Source organism: Phalacrocorax carbo, chromosome 1, assembly GCF_963921805.1.
Source record: "Phalacrocorax carbo chromosome 1, bPhaCar2.1, whole genome shotgun sequence".
Lineage (NCBI taxonomy): Eukaryota > Metazoa > Chordata > Aves > Suliformes > Phalacrocoracidae > Phalacrocorax > Phalacrocorax carbo.
In genome coordinates, this window is record NC_087513.1 from 171,187,855 (window position 1) to 171,210,553 (window position 22,699).

At 41.4% G+C, this 22,699-nt stretch overlaps 1 protein-coding gene across 5 annotated transcripts in view; it reads left to right on the forward strand.

Annotated features, from left to right (window-relative positions):
- Positions 1-470: 470 nt before the first annotated feature.
- The window catches only part of EDNRB (endothelin receptor type B), a 29,973-nt gene continuing 7,744 nt past the window's right edge, over positions 471-22,699 (forward strand). Inside the window, exons 1-9 of one of the 5 annotated variants that reach the window (XM_064440709.1) lie at positions 471-765; positions 931-1,464; positions 10,046-10,158; positions 10,321-10,525; positions 10,867-11,016; positions 11,960-12,093; positions 12,680-12,788; positions 14,159-14,303; positions 18,461-19,597. In XM_064440709.1, the coding sequence (XP_064296779.1) occupies positions 985-1,464; positions 10,046-10,158; positions 10,321-10,525; positions 10,867-11,016; positions 11,960-12,093; positions 12,680-12,788; positions 14,159-14,290 (1,323 nt within the window). In that variant the 5' untranslated portion in view covers positions 471-765; positions 931-984 and the 3' untranslated portion in view covers positions 14,291-14,303; positions 18,461-19,597. The other 4 variants (XM_064440710.1, XM_064440711.1, XM_064440706.1 and 1 more) reach the window with 4 other exon arrangements.

Below are 22,699 nucleotides of genomic sequence, written 5' to 3' on the forward strand. Positions count from 1 at the left end.
TCTCCAGCATTTTTGCCGCTCTGGATGTCTGAGGAGTCTGTCTGCAAAGGGGAATAAAATGAGGAGGGAGAACTCCCTGCCCATCTACTGGGGAGGGGTGTCGGGGAGGTCAGCGGGGAAAAGCCCTCTTCCTCCCCGCAGGAGTCCTCTGACAACGCCAAAGCCTCTCGTAACAACCCTTCTGCCCTGCAAAACTGTTTCAAACCCCGCCAAATTACTACTTCAGGCTGCCTCACAACCTGGTGCAAGGCGAGGCGGGCGGACCGCGAAAGGGGGCAGGTCGCGGGGCAGATCGCCCGGTAGGCACCGAGGTACGGAGCACGTCGGGGGGGAGGGGACGGGGACGGATGGGGGGACGCACGGCTCCCGAGAGCGGCTGGAGGGAGGCACCGGGCGGAGGGGCCGGGCTCCGCGGCGGGGGGCGTGGGTGGGGGAGGGCGGAGGAGGACGCGGGTGGGGTCTGGCCGTGAGTGATGGGCCAGATGCGGTTGAACGTTTTAGAAAAGCGGGGGGCTCTGCCCCGCTGGCGCGGCTTTAGCCACGGGGTTTGGTGCGCGGCTGACAGCCGCCGGCTCCTGCCACAAGTGCCCGTCCCTCCTCCCGCCCTCGCGGCCCGGGGCGCCCCGTCGCCGGCAGCCGGTCCCGGGAGGGGGCAGCGAGCGGGGGCGCGGAGCGCTGCACCCCGCGGAGCGCCTTTCCCCCGCTCGGCAGGCAAAGCCCCGCAGGCGGCGGGCGGGGAGGATCGGCTCGGACTCGCTCGGCGAGGTGAGGGGAAGAGGAGCGGGGGGCAGAGCGGGTCCGGCCGGACGGGGACTCCTCGGCCCGTCCCCGTCCGGCGGCAGACAGCGCCCCGGCTCCGTCCCCCGGTGGCGGCCACCGGCGGGGTGCCGTGTCCCGGCGCCTGACGCCGCGTCCCCTCTCTCCGCGCAGGTCGGCGCTGACGGCGGCGGCCGCCCGGCGGGGGATCTGCCGTGCCGCGGCGCCATGCCCGCCACCCGACCGTGGCGGCTGCCCGCCTTCCTCCTCCTCCTCTTCCTCAGCTGCCGCGCCGCCGCCGAGGGCGACGGCTCCCTGCGGCAGCCGAGCCCGGGCAGGCAGAGCCCGCCGGCGGCGGCCGACGCCGTCCCCCCGACGGCCGGGAGCCCCGGGGTGCGGGGCGCCGAGCCCAACGCCTCCCGGCCGGCCGCGCTGCCCAAGAGCGGCGGGGGGGTGGCCGGCGGGCGGCCGCGCTCGGGTTCGCCCCCCATGTGCACGGGGCAAACGGAGATCAAGGAGACTTTCAAGTACATCAACACGGTGGTGTCCTGCCTCGTCTTCGTCCTGGGCATCATCGGCAACTCCACGCTGCTGCGGATCATCTACAAGAACAAGTGCATGAGGAACGGCCCCAACATCCTCATCGCCAGCCTGGCCCTGGGCGACCTGCTCCACATCATCATCGACATCCCCATCAGCGTCTACAAGGTGAGGGGGAGCCGGGGATGGGTCCGGGAGCTCCTGTGGGGGGGGCTCCCCGCCGGTCCCCGGCAGACACCCGCCACCGCCGTGGCTGCTGGGGGGCCCCGTTTCTGGCTGGGAGACACCCGGGGGCTCGACCTCACGCCAAAAGCCTGCCGGAAGGTGGTATTCCGGTCAGATGTTGTCCTTGTTGCCCCGCATGGCACCCCGCGGTGCGTGCCCCCGTCCCACCCTTACAGCGGCCCGGGCTGGGAGCGGGGCAGGAGTATGCGGCTGGAGGCGGCCGGGCTCCGAAAGTCACCGCGAAAGAGCTGCTGTCCTCGGGATAAATGAAATAAAGGCCATAGATAAACGAGCAGTGGGTTCGTGGTTTCCCTCCTTTCCCCCGAGGAACAGGGGGGAGGCACAGAACACCCTCTCCCGTGGGGTGGGCACCACTCGCTCCCTGCCGCGCAGCCGGGGCAGGCTTAGTCACACGCTTCCCGTGGGTCCGTACAGTCGCTGGTGGCACGGGAACTTTTCCAGGAGGAACCAAGCTCATTCCGACTGAGCGATTTGTATTAGTTTTGCGCGTCCAGCGGTTGTGAGGCATGATGCTCTCCCGAGCTGTGAAGCCTTTAACCCCTTTGGCCAGTGTCGCAGCACGGGCAGCCAGCCGAGAGGGAGTGAGCCACACCTGCTGCTCTTGCGCCTTCTTTCCTCTGCCCCTTCACTTGCCACGGAAGGATTACCAATCTCCGTCTGTCTACCCAACTTGCGCGGTCCGTTTGTCCTTAGGAGTGCGTTGGGCACTTGAATCCGGCCCCTAGTCACGGTCAGCACCCATGGGAGGGATGCTGGAAATAACAAGGCATCTTCTTCCTTGAGAGTTTACAGTCTGGGTCCCTGAGGACCCATCGGTTTCTTTATAAAGTGAACATAAGGGCCTCTACCTATTCCCTCGCCTCACTTCATATGCATGGTTGTAAACTCTGGGGTTTGTTATTTTTAGCTTTGGGGTTTGAATTTAGTCTCCTGTATCCATAGCAATTACTTCAGAAGCTGCTGAAATGGGAGAATCCTGCATCTTTATCCTTTTAAAGTATTGGAGTATTAGAACATCATAACTGATAAATTCATGAGCTGGATAATTTGGATTACACGGGAGTTCTGCGATTTGGGGTTTCAGTATTTTCCACATTATCCACTTAGCGTCGTTCTTGTGAGAGGTGCGTAGTCTTCTGAGTGACAGTGGAATTTATGAAACAAAATACTTTAAGCTGTTTTGAAAAAACTATTTTGTAAGAAAAGATATCGAACACAGATTTTTTTTTAATCTGTTCTCGGAAAAATAAAAAAGATTAAATCAGTAACAGCTGCTAAGTACAAGACTTTGCAATCTCAGTGACACTATTTCAAAATTAAATTAATGATACATGCAACAATATACCGCAGTCCTTATCTTGATTGAATGTCATCGAGTATATCATTACTAGCTTGGAACGGGAGGAATAAAAGGTCAGATTGCAAACTGATAAATATTATACCAGGTGCAAGTCCGGGATTTTTACTGTGGTATTGATAATGCCAGGAGCTAAGCAATAGCTCTCAGGTGCTGAATCTCCCACACTGCTACTCATCTTAATGAAAAGGCCATAATAAATTTATATTGTCCCTTAAAATAATGAGTGAAATATTTGCTGCTTTAAAACAGGACTTTTGAATAAACGTGAGTTAAAAAACCAAACCAGACCTTAGACATTGTGTTTGTTTAATCAGAATTCAGAGTCTGAGTGAGGTTTGAGTTGATGATGGCTTTTCATCAACTTTTCATCAACTCCACGTCCCATTTAATTCCACCCACAGAGCAATGTTTTGAGGGACAACACGGTAATGCAATCAAAAGCTGGCTATAATCACCGAGCAGTATGGGAAAAACAAAGGCTAGCAAAGACTTGGTTTCTAAACTGAGTACACTTAACAGTTGTAATTTGCTGTTTGAAACGATTTTCAACTGGATGAAACAGATCTTCAGAACTGCTACCAGATCCTCTGTTAGACAGCTGTGTGAAAAAAGAATGTGAGAGAATTTCTCATGTTAATAAAATGCCAGTGGTTTACTCAACACGGCTTGTAATAGAAAGTGTGAACGTGTCCGTGAACGCTTTCCGGGCAGACCCATAAGAGAGAACTCAGAATTCACACTAGGAGCAGCGTTTTATTAGGTATTAGAAGTGATAACTGCAAAAGATGTCCCTTCTGACTATTCAAGTGAATACGTAAGTAGCTGAAAAAATACCCAAATGAAAATTTATGTTTCTTAAATTGAGGGTATCTAAAGAAAAGCAGGTGCTATCTAGACTGTGAGGCAAATGCAGTCCAATGTGTAAAATGCGAATTAGTCCATCGCACGTGTTAAATCTGTACATCAATCAATACCTTCAGTAGAAATGCAAAGTACTGGAGTCTGCCACACAGTCAGGAAACTGGGTATGAAGTGAGGGCTGGAGGGGTGTTCAGTTCCAGCATGCAGAACCTGGAAGACCTTTTCGGCGTTCAGAATCCTGGTAAACAGTCTGGCTTTGGCCGTACCCCCAGAGCTGCAGCATGGGGAGCAGAGAAAAGCCTGAGTGAGACAATCATCCTGCAGTACATAATGTTGTGGCAGTCCTAGGTACTTTGCAAAATTACTACTAATTGGATGTGAAGGTGGTCCTATGCCTGGTCAACTGCTTCACTAAACTATGTAAGACAAAGTATTTTTGTTCATTTGAGGCCTCAGACAGCAGTTAAAGGTGTGAACACAAGGAGCAGAAGGATGGAGCAGGTGACCAGTGAGCTTTTTATGTCTCTTCTCTGCACTTAAACTTTGGAAGACAAGACAGTGGCAGCTTTCTACACTTGACAATACAGGTCTGCAGCTCTGGAAGGCTTATGCTCAGTTTCCCAAATCGATAAAGTTGGTAACTCCCATGTGTAAGACACCAAAACAACATCAGGACTGGAAATTCCAAACTTATGTTAGCTCTGCCTCTCACGCGTATATGTGTAATGAGATAGGAACATAGACTTAAAAAAGCTGTAATCAAATAATATAATAATATGCTTTCTCTTCTGATATATAGGCAACACCTCTCTCATTTTGTAATATTTATTCTCTTATATTAAATCAAATTTCTTGTAATGTTCCAACTGATTTTTAACGGGGAACAACCTATCCTCTGTACGCTCGTGTGGCTTTCTGAACTCTATCAATTTTCTATGACACAAATGACTGAGGAAGAATATCTACCTGGAAATATTGTCATAGGTTCCTTTATCTCAGAGGACAATGGAAGAGAGGAGAAAAAAAATTCCAGGGAAGGAATAAAAACTGGTCTTTATCCAAGCCAGTGATCAAAGGCCACAGTAAGCTTTGCAGGCAACGATTTTTTTTCCAGTAATGCATTTTAGGGATTACACCAAAAATATAGTTAACATTAGATAGCATCATCAAGTACTGGAAGTATAAGAAAGACTAAATTAGGGACTGCATATCCCATGCAGATGCAAACGGCTCCCTTTGTTAATCCACCTGCTCTAAAAAAGTCAGGATTTCCATGGAAATGGCTTTGTGATGACCTTACTAATAACTCTTGTAATGCAAGTACCTATAGGGCATGCATTTCAAAAAAAGTCAAGGTGCTTGTCTTTAGAAAACCTTTTCCATATTACAACTCTTGGCCACTGGTCCTTCTGGTGTTAAAGATAACAGCCATTTTATTGGGAGAAATGCATTATTTCCTTTCTTTCAACATCTGAACCACTTACTTGAGGTCTTGCAAAGTCCATCTCAGAATTTCTTACACAAAGTTTATCAGTCTCTGACCATATTAAGCTAGAAGTCTGTTTTGCTTAGGAACCCTTTATGGTCAACAAATGCAGCTTATAGCAGTTAAGAAACATATGAACTGTCCAGTGAAGGAACCCGTCTGGACTCTACAGGCAATGGTGGGGCGGGGGGGGGGGTAACTTTGTTCTGTAGTTAGATGGGAACCATCTACTCTGAAGTCCAATATAGAGGGTAGTGGAAAAGTGTATATTGTTGAAAATACACATACATAATTTTCATGGAGGATCTCCAAACTGAAATACATTAGATGATGTCGGTATAGATTTGTAAACTAGGAGTAGCTTTTTCATTATGTATACATTCGTTATGTATACATTCACTTAAAAGATGCATGTGACAAATTTCAAAACAAGCTTTCACCTTACTTGGTTATTTTTGCTTCTACGCTGTGTTTATGCTTCCTAATCTGTCAGTAGCACAGCTTTCTTAATGGTGACTTTTGATGCAGTCCTTTCACTGGGATTGTGAAATCGCAGATTTTTTTTACTTTGAAAACACATTATGAGGTTTCTGGCATTGTCAAGATGTCTGTATGATATTCCTTGGTCTTAAGTATTTTTTTTAAAACAATGAAGTTTCTAAGCAACAGTTAAAGGCACAGGGAAAGAAACTAATTGCATTCCTCATATTAAGATTTACACTGTTTATTGGATAGAACAGTGAAACATCGTTAGCTTAACTAGGAAGCGGGAAATACACTTTCTTGTCTAGAGGGAAAATCCCCACCCTGACATCATAATTATTGTTAAATATTACTAAGTTTTGTAATGTTGTCTGAGTTATCCCTGACCATAAGCTTAATTTCCTGGGCAAATCTCCTTTTTCAAAAAATGCTTGCTCCTATGAAATACTGAATATTACTTTATCTGCGTGACCTTCCCATCTCAAAAGCATCAGGTGAAAACCTGCCAGTCATTTCACAGCTACATTGAAAAAATGTTGCTTGTGAATTGGATGTACAGTTGAATGTCTGATTTTCCATGTAACTCTGCAATTCATTATAATGAAAATCGAGACCTATTGTCCTGTAAACTAGACTTGCCTTCCTGCTCTGCCTTTCAGTGTGTATTAGTTGCTTGGGACTATGGCACTAATGTAAATAAGTGCATGCTTTGCTGCTTCTTCGTCCTGGACCGCAGAAAGTCATCAATAGTGGGTTGGAGCTGTGGCATCAGCCTTCTAGCTGGCGGCCACAGCACCTGAGCCATCGAGAGCAGCATATGGTGCTCACATGCTGGTGTATTCCACCAGCAGATTACGAACATCTTTCTGTTCCGACACAACCGAGCGGAAGCAGGGCAGGAATTGTAATTCACAGGTGTGTCTGAGTCACATCATCTCTTGGGGCTACTTCCGTAGCTGTGCAGCTTTCACATCAGTTCTGGCTCAGATCTGTGCCTGGTCTGAAAAAGTGTTTGCTAGGAGTGCATCAGCTGTATTAGTTCTTTTAAGTATGATTTCACATCACTCTCCAATGTGTTCCCTTTCCTTTCATTCTATTTCATTTCATCTTCAACACATTTCTGTGGCTTAACAGTTAAAACTTTGTCCACGTAAAATAAGTGACTAAAAAGCGTTGGAAAAGGTCACTCGGAATACAGCCAGTGAGTGGTAGACTTCTCTTGGCATTTTACTGCTGAAAACCCAACATTATTTTTCTCTTTGCTGCCGTTTGGCAGTATCTCATGACTCTAAGTCATTTACTATTTGTAAAATGGCACTCTTTGTGCAGATACCCTATTATGAATCATAAGAAAATCACTTTACCCATACAGAATTGCGTTTGACTGCATCTATACTTCACTAAGAAAAGTCATTGCTCTTGTCCACGAATACGATCCTCTTGAATACTTCACTGGATTTTCGCTATACCATAAGGCAGTGTTTTGAGGATGTGACAATACAGAGGACAAACAGAAACAAGGAGGAAGCATAGTTCAGCAATTAAAACATTCTACTTTTTTCCTTTTACTTAATGTTTTCAAGCGTTTGCTGCAAAGCATGTCATTAACCAGTTGCAATACCATGATAAACTTATGACTCATGCGTTAAAATGCTCAAATTTCACAATACATCAGCTGCAAGAAATAAAGGGCATGTTTTTCCAATCCCATGCAGACAGCTGTGTGTCCATTCTGCCCCCGATTTAAGCTTGCTGAATGCAAGTAATATTCTGACGTTATGCTAAAGCCAAGCTAATGCGCCCTTTCTCTCAGCAGACCACGTTCACTCATGTGCAGCCCCATTACAGTCCAGCCATACGGCTCCGCTCCCAAACTGGAGTTGGCTCAAATCCAGGTAGCTTGGAGCACAGGTGTGACTGTCTGCACCTGAGAGATAAGCATTAGTTCAGTGAAATCTCTGATGTGTGGCTGAACGGTTGTGATTTTAGGGAAGAGAGACAGGGAGTGTCTTCCACATACACCACCTAGTTGCAGCTGAAAGTCTTCAACAGGACATTCCAACAGAAATTTGAGCACAGTTCTGAATTTGAGTTCAACAAAGAACAAAATATTTTAATTTTGAAGTGCTTTTTAAATGAGTCATCTCTGGTTTAATATATACACACATACAATATACAGTATAGATACTATAAACAAGTATACAATGTACTTGCTGCCCAGTCCTTGATTCCTATAGCAACTAGGTGTGGTAGGCTGGAGGTTCACTGCCTGATTGATATAAATTAATTCATCCAGGAGTCACTGGATTCTGTGGAGTATACGTTTAGAACACCTGTAATTATTGACTTTGCAATTTTAATAGTAGTTTGTTACTATCAACCCCTTACAGCAATTCAAAAGAAGTCTCAGGGAGAGGCTTTACTGAAAATACTTTAATTACAGACCTAGTTATTTTCCCACATCACATAAGTAAAAGTTACTGTATGGTTATTACAGCCTCATCCCTGCTTCCTCTGCTTTATTACTTTCCATAAAATTCTCAGGAAACATAAATCCCTAGAATTTATTTATCTGCTTCATTTCTTCAGAAGCATTATACTCTCTGCCTTACTTAGGTAGATCATCTAAGAACTAGATCAAAGCTGGGCTATGTTACAGTTTTCCTGCTGCTCTTCTTTCAAAGATCACATTTCAGCACAGGATTAAAGCAGGTTTCTGAAGGTGTTCTGGTACCTGAAAATACTGGTGAGCACTTCATAGGTATTTCCAAAAACAGATGGTCGTGAAATGTACTTAACTTCCTTTATGTTAAAATAAAAGGATACTTAAATTATATCAGGGCTTTTCAAAAACTGTCTTGGGCCTTGTAACTGTTTATCCTTATATGAACATGTATGCGTGATTAAGGACTTTGATGAACCAAACCAATCTGAGCAGGCAACTCTGTGGCTATTTTCAACCAATTTAGTCCCCAGCAGAATCTATACAGTATCACGATCTATTTCTTCTTCTCTTAAGAATGAGATGCCTGTGCCTGTTTTAAAGAGATGCCTGAGGTGACCTGAGCCAAGGGAAAGATTTTGCCATCTCTTTTGGGTAGTTATTGTTCTTTCCTCTCCTTCTCCATTTTTTAGCCCTCAATCTGCAACAGAGCCGAAAGGCCTCATTTGAAGAAAGTAATGAAAAACAGAGATGGGCTTAGATAATGTAACTAATTACAGAAACTCAGAAAGTTTACTTTTGTATATAATGGTTGCGACTATTTCTTGGCGTAATGTTTGTTCTGGAGAGTCTTGTTTTTGTGAGGAACTGGAAGATTTGGCTGCTGCTGTGGTGTATTTGAGCCATTAGAGCAGCTCACAGCGTAGTATGAAGATTAAATGTTTCTAAACTGAAGCTACGGACAAAGAGTTCATAGCGTCAGCTGTGAGGAGGGTGCTTTCTGTGTCCAGTAAGTCTTGTCCCCTGAATCAGCTAAAATATACAGCTAGGGATGTGATGGAAGATTTCCATTAAAATGTATGACCCACAGTGCAATTGAACCAACATAAAATTCATTGTGCTGTTTCCTTTATTCCACAGCACTTATAGGTATGCTGAATGTGCAGATAGTTCTGTCAGTATTGTAATATAGAATCATTGGAAAACTGGTCAGTGAAGGTCTTCAGCACGGGATTCATCTGTTCTGTCTTTACCTGCTGCGAAACAGGTCAAAGTAGCTGTTTAGGCTCCCTGAGTGTCCAGTGCATCCCTTCTTTTGTTATCAGATGGTCAGCTAAAAACTATGGGATACATTGCTTGCCAGTGTTGCCTGACTTATCAGCTGAGGGAGCCTAGAGACCCAGCTTCAAATAAACCCCACCCCCAGATGTGCAGTTCTTGGTTTTGTCCCTGTTCTGATGAGCCTCAAGGAATTTTCTGTATTTCTAGTAAATAGAGAGATACTTGAAACATATAAGAAAAGCAAAGAACAGACAAGACAGATAAAGCAATAGAAAGATGAGGAAAATCTTCACCTGCTCAGTCATTTTTTTTGCCATAAACACTGGGGAGGTGAAATTAGAAGCAGAATGAGTAGAGTTTGCAGGGCTTAAGAAGTCAGGACTACTCATTTATGAATATCCTTGCCCGGCCAGGGAATGACTGGGATGGTACAGCCTAGTACAACTTGGAGACTCCCTTGTGAAAAGGTTCTTCTTGATTGTTTTACATGGTAGAAAAGAAAAACAAGCAAGAGAAAAGTCCATGTTGCAGCTTTGGGAATTATTTTTTTTAAATGGTTCATTTCTAATTGTTGTTTTCTTTTTCACAGCTACTTGCAGAGGACTGGCCCTTCGGTGTTGAAATGTGCAAATTAGTACCCTTCATTCAGAAGGCTTCAGTGGGTATCACAGTGTTGAGTTTGTGTGCCCTCAGTATAGACAGGTGAGACCCATTTTTTCAGTAAACTCACTTATAGTTCCTTTTCAGTACAGGCACTGGCTCAGATTTGCCTTTCCACTCAGCTGATATATTACGAACAAGCTGAGTTTAAGGCAGGTGGGTTTTCTTATATTTTTAATTTGCAAACGTGTGCCATTGCTTCAGGTACCGAGCAGTTGCTTCTTGGAGTCGTATTAAAGGAATTGGAGTGCCAAAGTGGACTGCTGTTGAAATTGTACTGATCTGGGTGATATCGGTGATATTGGCTGTTCCAGAAGCTATTGCATTTGACATGATTATGATGGAGTACAGAGGAAAGGATCTTAGAATCTGCCTGCTTCACCCCACGCAGAAATCGACCTTTATGATGGTAAGACTGACATTTATAAAATCTCCAAAACAGTTCCTTGGATCTTCTCGGTATTGTGTGGATTGTAATGTGCACAACTGTATGTGAAATGTAGGTGAATGTAAGGTTCAAATGAAATACTGACAGATTTCTGAAGTATATTGGCTGAAAGAAGAGCATTCATAAATTTTTGTCTTTTTGTGGGCTTTGGGCATATTACTGTCTTGTGCCATTTTCTCATCTGTAGTGTACACCTTATAGAGCTCCTTTTCAGGACAGACTGACCAATTGTTTACATCATAGTTTCCAAAATGCTCAATATTCAACTCCTAAAAATGTTTTTGCTTTTGTTTTCCTTCTAGTTTTACAAGCAAGCTAAAGACTGGTGGCTGTTTAGCTTTTACTTCTGTTTGCCACTGGCTATCACAGCATTTTTCTATACTCTCATGACCTGTGAGATGTTACGAAAGAAAAGTGGGATGCAGATTGCTTTAAATGACCACTTAAAACAGGTAAATATTTATCCCTGACAACTCTGCTGACTGTAGGGAGGATGACAGGAATACCTTTACTGACTGTACTGCCACAACATTTTTCTGTTCTTGTATAACAACTTCAAGATTACTATGGAGAATTTTCCTAACAGTGGTGCTGCTGAACTCATACATTAAATATATAAATATATATATAGCAGATCCCTCAGAAACATAAGATTTTCACTGCCAATCACAAAAACTGTTATTTTTTTCTTGTTTGGTGTTAATCCTTCAAGTTTTATAGTTTCTACTTTTTCTTTACAATAAGGAGAGCTGGATATTTTGCAAGGAAAACTGAGGTCGTGCTGTAATGTAGAAGCTGGTGCTGTAAATTTGTTAAATTATTTTGAATCAGTTCCATGCTGAACTATAGTGAGGTTAGCAGAATATGTCATCAGAACAAAACACATTCCATAATATATTCCAAGTTAGCAATACACCAGAGACAAACACCCTACGTCACTAGAATTAAATTACATTCATACTATAAATTACATTTGTGCTCCTTTCCTCTTCCCTTGATAAAGCTGTAACTGAAATCTCTTGGGGCATTTAAAATAAGACCTGAGATCAAAGCACAAGAAAATACAATTGAAAACAAGCTGGTATTTGAAAGTGACTGGGGAGAGAAATATGTTCTTAATTTTAATTTAAATGACCGCTTTTATGCCCTTGATTTTTTTCTTTTTATTACTCATAGTTTTAAAAATTTGAGGTACGGAGAATCAGTGCAAGACATCTAAAACAACAGAAAAGATTAAGTACATATTCCAAGAAAATAAAGTATTCTGATGTTCTCCTAACTCCTCTTTTGATAAGGATTTCATTTTGTTTATTGAACATTTGGATGTTAGAAGTCAACAACAATCAAGAGACAGACAGAAACTATAACATTGTTCTGTCCAATTTTCTTTTTCAGAGACGTGAGGTGGCCAAAACTGTGTTCTGTCTGGTACTTGTTTTTGCCTTGTGTTGGCTCCCACTTCATTTAAGCAGAATATTGAAGCTCACTATTTATGATCAGAAGGACCCCAACAGATGTGAACTTTTAAGGTAAGACTGTAAAAAAAAAAAGGCCTGTGCGCTGCTGACATTCTCCATAAGCATAGCAGGATTTGTTAATGAACTAGTTTACTCTGTGTGTCTGAAGTTCTCCCTGCTTCTTCATCCAGGGCACTCTGGTTTCACTACAGTAGCAGAGTCAGGAAATTATGAGGAATCCCATGAGCGCAGGGCTTCTGTCCTGTTTGCTTGTCTTCTCCTGATCCCTTTTGGGACTGCCCTACTGTCTTGTGGCATTACGAGGGCTGAGGGAGAACTTCTGTCCCTGTTTTTCCTTTCAGCAGAACAGCTAGGATTAAATCCGTGAAAAAAACCTCACGAATGTTTCCTTCCACAAGTTAAGGTGGTTGGATGTTCTGAAACTACTTTCATGAGAATAATCTACTGATTCAAATTTTTTTACTGAGCACAATTGTTACCTCTATGACTTAAATTTTTGATATAAGCCCCCTTACCATTACATTTAATAGTTAGTCTTGGCTGAGTGAAGCTGAGTTCATTTTTCATAGTTGTAAACCTCTGCTAAGCCTTTTCGGAGAAAATGAGGTGTGTCTCACTTACTTTAATTTCCACACAGCTTTTTTCTTGTGATGGACTACATTGGCATTAACATGGCTTCACTGAATTCCTGCATCAATCCGATAGCTCTGTATTTGGTGAGCAAAAGATTCCAAAACTGCTTTAAGGTAAGAGGCTGCTGGGAGCTGCTCCTCTGGTTAAAAGATGATGTCAGCAGTGTACTATAAACCATGCTAATCAGTGCTACATCACTTCCTGACTGGAGCTGGCACCCCGCCACTTCAACAGCACTGACAAAGCAGACTCGGACCGTGCTGCAGAGATACACGTAGCCATATCCTCTGCAACCCAACAGGGAGGGCCCTGACCCCGGGTTCCCCCCATCCTGACAGAGCGCTTAAATCACTAGGCAGTTACGTAAGGCAGAGGGTGCAAATATGCACTCGTCCCTTTCCAACACCAACATTTCATGAGACAGACCAGTTTATAGTTTTGCCTTGGTTTGAGAGAATAGTCCTGGGCATTAATTCTCCGTGCAGAATTTGAGACTCTGGATAGCAAGTGGTGGGGTGTGGGTTGCAGCCCATCGGTCCTTCAGCCTTCGTGGCTGCTCAGAAGATGTCCAGACTTGGGCTTTTTTGTGGCCCTCCAGTGTCCATCTTCAGACACTGTATCAGGGTTCTTGCATTACCCACCACAAATTCTTAGATTTTTTGTTTTCTTTGCCAAGCATTTAACCACTGGCCACTGCTAGGCCTATTGCCTGGCTGTGTAATTTCCTTACTGGCTGTATCTTTCCATCAGAAGCTAGTCAGTTCTACATCCAGTAATGTTAGGGTATTTCCTACAACAATTGTGACAGCACATGTTGCAGAGGCTTTAGTGTCGGTCTTGCCTTTCCTGTCTACATTGCCGTCTCCCTGAAAGAGTCACAGGAACTGAGAGCACATAAGAGATCTCTAGCATCCTGACCGTGGAAACAAGTGGGTGTGTGGGATCCCAGATGGACTTCCAGCACCCAAAGCCAGTCAGTAGCATCAGCAAAAGATTTGCAGTACATCTAGTAGATGTATGAACTCTATGTAGGTTTTCACCGTTGTCCTACTTAGTTCTTTTTTTCCCCCCACAAAAAAAATATAGCAACATCTTGCTTAGAAAGTATAGATTACCGTGCAAACATTTTTTCCAAGAAAGTTGATCTGAGAAAGGACAAGGAATTGTAATTTTACTTTCAGATGCATTTAGAATTGCACACCACACTCAAAGCGGTATGTGTGTGGCATTATTATATATAACTCAATATAAACCTTCCTGCCCTCCAGCGCTCAGGTTGCTGTTGGGGCATCCCAGAAGTTACTGATCATTTGAGCAAGGCAAAGCTTAAGCTTATTTCTTTGCTTACCCTGTAATCCCAAAATGGCAGCTCACATACTTGCCATTTCCTACTGTACTGGTGAAGAAGGGCAGCATTTCAGTGTGTTTGGCCACGTGTGCAAAACAAAATGATGTAAGGTGTTTATTCCTTTTATTTTAACAGTCGTGCTTGTGTTGCTGGTGCCAATCCAAAGATCTGTTGTCCCTGGAGGAAAGGCAGTCCTGTTTAAAGTTCAAAGCGAATGATCACGGATATGATAATTTCCGCTCCAGTAACAAGTACAGCTCTTCATAGAACAGTGTAAAAGGTATATTCTCTTACATTAATACTGGTGCCTTTTTAAGTAAAAGTGGCAATTACTTTTAATGAGATGGTAACATTTAGAAAAATCTAGTTTTGTGTTTGCACAAAAAAGGTTATTAAAAAAAATTGCCACAAAACTGTGTCACATTCAAAATCATGGACGTTTATAAAATCATCATTTATGGAACACGAAGAAAAGTGTAGAAAGAACAAGTCATTGTTAGCACTTGAATACTTCTGAATCAGCACTTCCAAAAGATACCCACTTCCTGTACATTAAACGATCATTTGTATTCACTATAACAGTTGTAGGAACTGAAGTCACAGCAATTACTAAGCAGTTTAACATAACGTTAATTGGATCAAAGCCATTATTATATATAACTCAATGTATTATCTTTTATGAAGCAGATTAACCACCATCACTATTGTGTGGCGTTTTTTTAATAAAACATTAAATACTTTGTAATAGAAGTTTAAATGTAAAAAAGTAGAATTTTTATCAGGGATATTATAGAGGTAGCTAATGAAAATATCGAAGGATGCAGTCAAGTCAAAAGTGCATTTCACTCTGATGATTGTTTTTACTTACTGTTTTTTACAAGGAACCTCCCATGGCCTCTATAAATGCCATTTTGTAACCATTTTGTGTGTTCAATGCATTTGGCAGCACTTTGGCTATGGTCTGTTTCACTGTTTCCATGTTACCTGTGTTTAATGACAGTGGAGGAGAGAAAAACACACCAAAAGCAAAAACTAATACTACTAGAACAGTACAAATGATGGCTAGTATTGGAAACCAGCTATTTTTAATTAAAAACAAATTGATTTTATCCCGTGTGAATAGTGGGCATTTAAGAGCCTGATCATGGTTCTTTACTCGAGATACTTTTGTGACAATTTACAACTGTTTCTGCAACCCAAATACTGTCTTGGGGCAAAATCCTCTAGAAATAGCGGGTGGAAAGAATGCAACCAACGAAAACAGAGGGAGAATTTGAACTTCTATTTTCATTTAGATTTAAATCTTCACAAAGAAAATAAATCATGAACTGTACTTCTAGAGAGCAGTACTATTGTAGCACCCTTGTCTTCATACTGTTTTAAAATATGTTCTACTTCTGTAGTTCCATATTTATGGGCTTAAGAAGATGTGTGATTAGTTTCTGCTTCTGTAAATAGTTTCATGAAGCATAATTAATTATAAAGTATTAAAATATGGGCAGGACCCTGTGAGAAAACAGAAAGATAAAGATGCCTGCAGTAAACATCATGTGTGTTGCCAGGAGCAATGCATGTTTTGTACATACATGACAGGTTATCCTTTGGCTTTTCATTTCCTATTAATTTGTTACAGATATCCCCAAAGATTTATTAACATATTTCATGCACTAAGGCATGAGTATTTCAAGAAAAAATGTCATAAAACGTGTTTTTATAAAAGACATGTTTTCAATAAGCATGGTATTTTATTATAATAAAAATATTTATCAAAACTCAGGATATTTTTTTTATTTCCAAATTTCATATGTAAGGGGTTTTACCTTTTTTTTTCCAGTCTTGATTAACTTCAGATTTTTTAATTAACAGCCTTAACTATGCTGAGGATGAAAACAGTTTTCATTCAAATGTTCAGCTGATGTTGCCTTATATGGGTTTCATCTCATCTGACTTTAGGCAGCGACAGCTACCTTGCAGACAGCTAAATACGGAGAGGTGAACCCCATTCCTGGTATTGCCCCATCAAAACCTAGTTAGTGTATGCTTGTATAATCAAGCTGAGGACCTATGCACATGCATTTGAGCATGGGCACGCACGTGTGTGTTTGTGTGTGTGAGTATGTGTGCAAGTGTGTATGTTGTCTACCACTAGGTTGCTGTTACCATCTTCCTGCAGCACATGCACCTAGCTGCTATAATGCTGAACTTTTATAAATATAAATCTCAATCTATTTAAAGTTCTGTTCTTCACATTTTTACCTTAACTTTCATGGTAACTTTCTCATGGAAGCCATGAATATCATTTGACTTCACCCTGCCTGCATCTATTTCTGTGAAATGCGTTTCATCTGTTGAGGATGGATAATCAGTTAAATCCTGTTTGATACTGATCAGTGTTATTTTCATCAAATGATATCATTACAATATTGTACATGTATATTATTGTTATTTTTATTTAAAATATAGCTGTTGTATTGGCAAATGTGTAACATATTTTTCATTTTTCCCTTGACTAATTCTTTGTTAAGATGAGTCCTGCTAAGTCAGACATTTAGAGGTTATGCAAATAAAGACCGTATATATACTGCCCACTTTTTGGAGTTAATATATATGTATTAGTACACTTTTTGTCTTTTTTGCAGTGTTTTTGGAAGCAATATTTTTACTGAAGCTCTCATTTCCTGTAATAAAAAATTTTCAAACTTTTGCTCTCATACAGTTAAAAGAATACACAGGAGACCTCCAGTGCATCTATGTTCTAGCTAAAATTACATCTCTTAATACTGAAGACAGGCATTTTCTAAAGTCCTCAGTACAGGTCTATTCCTCCATCCACTGAGATCAATGAATGTTTACCCATTCAATCCAGTTGGAGCAGAATTAGGGCACAGCATTAGCTCTTTAAAAAAAATAGCTGACATTTGCTACCTTGAATAAAAAAGGCTGAATACTCTTTTCTTTTTGACAAAGAGTTGTTTAGAAAAGTTAGGAAAAGAGGGTAAAATCAGCTCATGGGGTAAAACAGATTATCTAAGACTCTAAGCCTCAAACAGGGCATCACAGGTAGCAGAATAACTGCAGAGAGGCACTTGCACCTTTATAGGACTTCGATGTGCTTGCCCAGAGTGGAGTGACAGAGTAAGAGTCATGTGTCCCAATGGCCTGAAGAATTGACACAGAATGGCTTGAGATGAAAAAAATAAACTCATAAGAAACTACATCACATCTTTGTATTTTGGCCTTCAGGGAGTAGCTAGATTTTATTTCCCCAGCTGCTCTGAATTCTGCCTGCACACAACTCTTGGAGCCAAGAGAGGGCATTTCAGACTGGGTGGACTGAACTGATACACTGGTACTACACCTGAGAGAATCAAATGCAAAATATGATGGTTATGGAACATCTGCTGTGACATTTCACTGTCCAAAACAGCTCTTAATCAACACACAGTTGCCTTAGCAGGTGGATGTTGTATGTACTGAAATAATGTTAAAAGATTTTTATTGTTCTGTATAGCTGTGTAAAATAATTCCATATTTCATTTTCTGTGGTCACTTAAAATAGCAACTTCTGTGGTTCAGACAGTGTAAACATACTAAATTACCAATAAAATATTTGTAATTTTGATTCATTACAAAAAGACATCTGACCTTTTTTCTCCTAGGGGTCCCATTTAATTGTTAAACAAAGAAGCAATTCAGAACTAAAAATCAAAGCTTTTGAGTGGGATAGTTTTATATAGCTGAAAACTGGAGAGAGTTCAGACTTGCATACGCGTTGCAAAATTGTCTGATGTTTGTTGGAACATGCCTATCTTTGCTCTGTTTGTTTTTGCTCAAAATATCAGTTGCAATCTCTTCTCTACACATCCATATATAGTCACAAATTTCCCTGTGTTAGGGACATCACAAATAAAAGACATGAAACACTTTTTAGTTCATTAATTTAGATGTTCATCTGCTCGATGCGGGAATATACCCGATGAAAACTGTCATCCCTTTGTATGCTGACTTTAAAATTTTGCGCATATTTCAATTTACTTTTCTTAAAGCAGTGGAAAACAATATCAGACTAAATACGCTGTAGCTGGTCAAATATACATATAACTTTATATGCTTTCAGTATCTGTACCTGCCAAAATGTGCTTGCTGTTACTGCTGTTTTGTTACAAATAGTAAGATTTCCTTCTGTTTAATTGGTGGCCTGCTGCATCCATATAGATTTGTCTTTTTTCGTGGTCCCAGGACCTTCAGCACATAGTTTTAAGTTTCCTGTGCCCAGAACAGAAGCACCTATAGAGATGAAGTCCCTTGTAAGCAAATGTTCTACTTAATATCTCTCATGGCCTCTTCACTTCCTTTTCTGTCATCTTATGCTATGGTCCAAAGTCTTCACCAACTACTCATTACAAAGAAGCATTTTTTGTGTATGTCTTTTCATAGAATCATAGAATGTCCTGAGTTGGAAGGGACCCACAAGGATCATCAAGCCCAACTCCTGTCCCTGCACAGGACAACCCCAAATTTACACCATACATCTGAGGGCGTTGACCAAGTGCTTCTTGAATAGCATCGGGCTTGGAGCCATGACTGCCTCCCTGGGGAGCCTGTTCCAGTGCTCCACCACACTCTGGGTGAAGAACCTTTTCCTAATATCCAACCTAAACCTCCCCTGGCACATCTTCCTGCCATCCCCTCAGGTCCTGTTGTTGGTCACCAGAGAGAAGAGATCAGCACCAGCCACTCCTCCTCCCCTGGTGAGGAAGCTGCAGACCACCATGAGGCCTCCCCTCAGTCTCCTCTTCTCTAGGCTGAACAAACCAAGTGACTCAAGTTCACTCCTCGTATGGTTTCTCCTCGAAACCCTTCACCAACCTCATGTCCCTCCTCTGGACTCTCTCTAGTAGCTTTCTATCCTTAAGGTACTGTGGCACCCAAAACTGCACCCAGCACTCGAGGTGAGGCCGCACCAGCGCAGAGCAGAGCGGGACAATCCCCTCCCTCGACCAGCTGCAATGCAGTGTTTGATGCACCCCAGGGCATGGTTGGCCCTCTTGGCTGCCAGGGCACACTGTTGGCTCATGTCCAACTTGCTGGTGACCAGAACCCCCAGGTCCCTCTCTGCAGAGCTGCTCATAGCAACATGAATATACATGTAGTTTATGTTCTTCAAACACTCGACTCTAACCACTCTTGAGAAGGGTAGATTTGGCACTCTGGTGTTGGTGGAGGGGGATGGTCCAGCTGGGAACCTGTGGCTGGGTCTGGTCTGTACCTTCCTACAGCCTGCTGCTCAGATCATCATGTTCTTGTAGTCTGCTCATGAAGGCCCAAGAGTTTTCCATGTACATGCTGTGCACTTCTGTTCAAATCTTTAATCCAAGTTGCTAAACGGGTGCCCACATCAGGAGATCAAGAGAGACAAAAAGTCTCAAAAGTAGTCTTCTGTTTCCTGCTGGTCACCTTTCTTCTCAGTCAGCAGTGGTAAGATTACTGGATTACATAGCACCAGCAGTCAGATGGTTTATTGGCTTGCAATTGCTAGTTTAAAAGTACCATCATTAAAAACCCGGCATCCATTTGGTCTTGTCAGTCTTTCTAAGTACACTCATTTAGCTGTGGAGGAGGTTCCAAACTCACCCTCACCACTGAAAAATCACACCCCCCTCAGTCTTCTTTCCTCTTCTTGAACAAGAAAACTATCCCTTAGAAAGAAAATTCTGCTCTAATTACAAGTAAAACATTCCGAAATGTATATTTAACCTTGGTAATCAGCATCTTAAACCTCCGTGAAATCTCTGTGACAAGCCAAAGATATCCTGATTGTAGGAGGTAGGATCTGGGAGGAATTCTACTGTAGTGATGTGGTAATTAGTTAGATCATACAGTTCAGCAGAGAGCTATGTATGTTATAGGATGTGAGGCTGCATCAAAAAAATTTAAACAATAGCATGGAAAATAACACATTAGTACCTAGGTGATGCCTCTCAGTGGATATCTACAGTTATAACTTTAAGTGTTGCCGTGAAACTTCCTGTTCCCTGTAGCCATCCTAGAAGAGTGCCCTGGAAAAAGTGGGAGTCAAAACCTGAAATCAAGTAAAACCTGAGTGGAAACGCTCAAGGAATTAGGGCGACCATACCTTCTTCACAAACCACATTTTCCAAAACTTGCTTCTACTTGGGGTTTTTTGGGGTTTTTTTTTTTTTTTTGCTGTTGTGGGAGAGGATGAGGGGGAGTTTTTGTTGCCTTTTTACCTTTTCATGACCTTCATTTTCCAAGGTCGCATTAGTGGCTCACAAGTCTGGTTACCCTGAAGAAACATATCAATGGTGAAATTGAGGGCGTCAGGCAATGGCTCTCCTTTGAAAGGTACCAGGAAAAAGAATAATGACAAATCCCCAGGATGCTCACATCCTCACAAGAACCAGCCAATGCATGTTCAGCCTGTGCAGGGGCGGGAGAGAAACATGCCAAGCTAATAAAAAGAAAACTGTTGGATTTGGTAAGTGTTAGTTGAAGCTGCGAGATGGCAAAATTCATGCAAACTGGATTTTTTTTTTTTCTGATGAAACGAAACTGGAAAAAGCATTATAATTGCTAATGGGTGTTTGCAGGACCAGAGTGGAGCTTGACAAAGGTATAGGAAACTTTTCGCTGAAATGCACCTGCAGCAGGTAGCACATCCTACAGATTTGGCCCTATTGGTCTCCTTAACTTGCTAGCATAGATGTATTGCGAGAGGTTCGCTTGTGCTGTATTTCAATACCTGACAGCTGCAGTAATCACATCCATTCAGTTTTAATACATATTTATATGCATCCATACATGCATACACACATATATGTATTTATATATTTATACCACTATGTATACAAATAAAATATGCAATAAAATATGTAATATGAATTGTGTGATATATAGGATATTTTTCACTAGTTTTGTCTGAAAAAGTTGTTTCAATAAAATCAAGCATTTTTGCAAAACCATATTGACAAAATAAAACATGTAATGTGCTCTATCACTTCAATCTCATATTTTACATTTTTAAGGGTTTTTGAAATATATTTTGAAACAATTATACATTCATTCATTCATTCCATAATATGAGGAATATAAACTATGTATGACGTGCATCTGTGACTTACACACACGTAAGCTATGAATGCCTGCCTAACTATTGGACTAGTCTACTGCATTTTAAAATTTTATGTTCAAAGGCATTAATAGTAAAAGCCACTGAGCCCTGACAGAAATGTTTCTGTTCTTTTCTGACTTGGATATCTGTCATAATAATAAAGTTTTGAAATACTGACAAGTCATGCACTACTCAATGAAAATGTTATGAAAGGTAATTAAAATATGTATCAGCATTTATTAAGTGGTATTCATTATGAAACCCTTTAGTTCCAAAGATAAATTGTTATGAAATAATTTTATAATTTAGTTACTTTTTAAATTGTTAATTTAAATATTTCATATTTTAATTTTGTAAATTTTATGATCATTTTATGATAACAGAAAAGCGCTTTTTTCCAAAGTTTTAGAACTTTATATTTTTATAGAAGATGGAAACAGATTGTCAAATGTGAAATGAACCATGAAACTGATACTCTTGTTTCAACTACCTTCATAGGTTATGAAGATAGTTCCTATAGGACTAAATGCTAAAATTCTTTTGTTAAATTTGTTTACCCAAATTTCATATTGAAGAACAAACAGGCAAAGAATATGGCAAAGTCCTTAATATTTGCAGTTCACTTATTTCACATTTGATCTTTATGTACAAGCGTTCATATTTAAGCTGAGGTATTTCACTTACTTACAAATGTCTTCACAGGAAAACAGTATGTCACAAATAGGTGATGTCAGTTGGCATTTGCTTACACATACATGCAATTTATGCAAGAAAATTTTCAATTTGCTATTTAGTTAACTAAAAAAGAACAAATTTGTATTGTAGTACTTAATGTACAAGTCAAAAACATTTAAAATACTCTATTTATTAACATAACTATGCATATATGTGTTTTGATTCGTGTGTGTACATACATAAGCCAAAATGTTGGTAACAGTAAAAGAAGCAAAGCAAAGGAGTAAAAGAAGGTATAGTTGGGAGTAAAAATAACAGAATTTCTTAGCAAGGGTGATTTGCTGAGATTTCCACTATGCTTTTGCCTACTCAAGAGCTTACAACTTTTGTAGATATGACCAAGTTTTCCAACTATTCAAGGTCTGACCACATTTGCTCCAGTCTTTCCAATGAGTTGTAAAACCTGGAGTACAATCACTTTTCACAGCACTCTTACAAAATAGCAGGATTGCCAACTATGGACTTTTGGCCAAATTCCAATTTAAATAATTACAATCTGCTTCCTCTGTTTCTCTCTTTTCCTATCAACCGCAGCATGACTTAGAAGAGCACACTGCCCTGTTCTGCAGTTTCACACTTTGCACAGAGACATCTGCTCTGTCTCACACTGAAGGTGACTGAATTTCAATGCTAGAAAATGAGAGCCTTCCAAATCTTTTGTCAGTTTGTAGTGTATAAGGGGGTATTTCAGAATGAAATAAAAATTTCAGTGTAAAATCAGTATCTTAACACTCTTCCAGTATATGTCAACTCAGTGGCAAGTGGATCTAAATCACTCCTCTTTTTTTACTGACTCTGTTAAAGAGTTT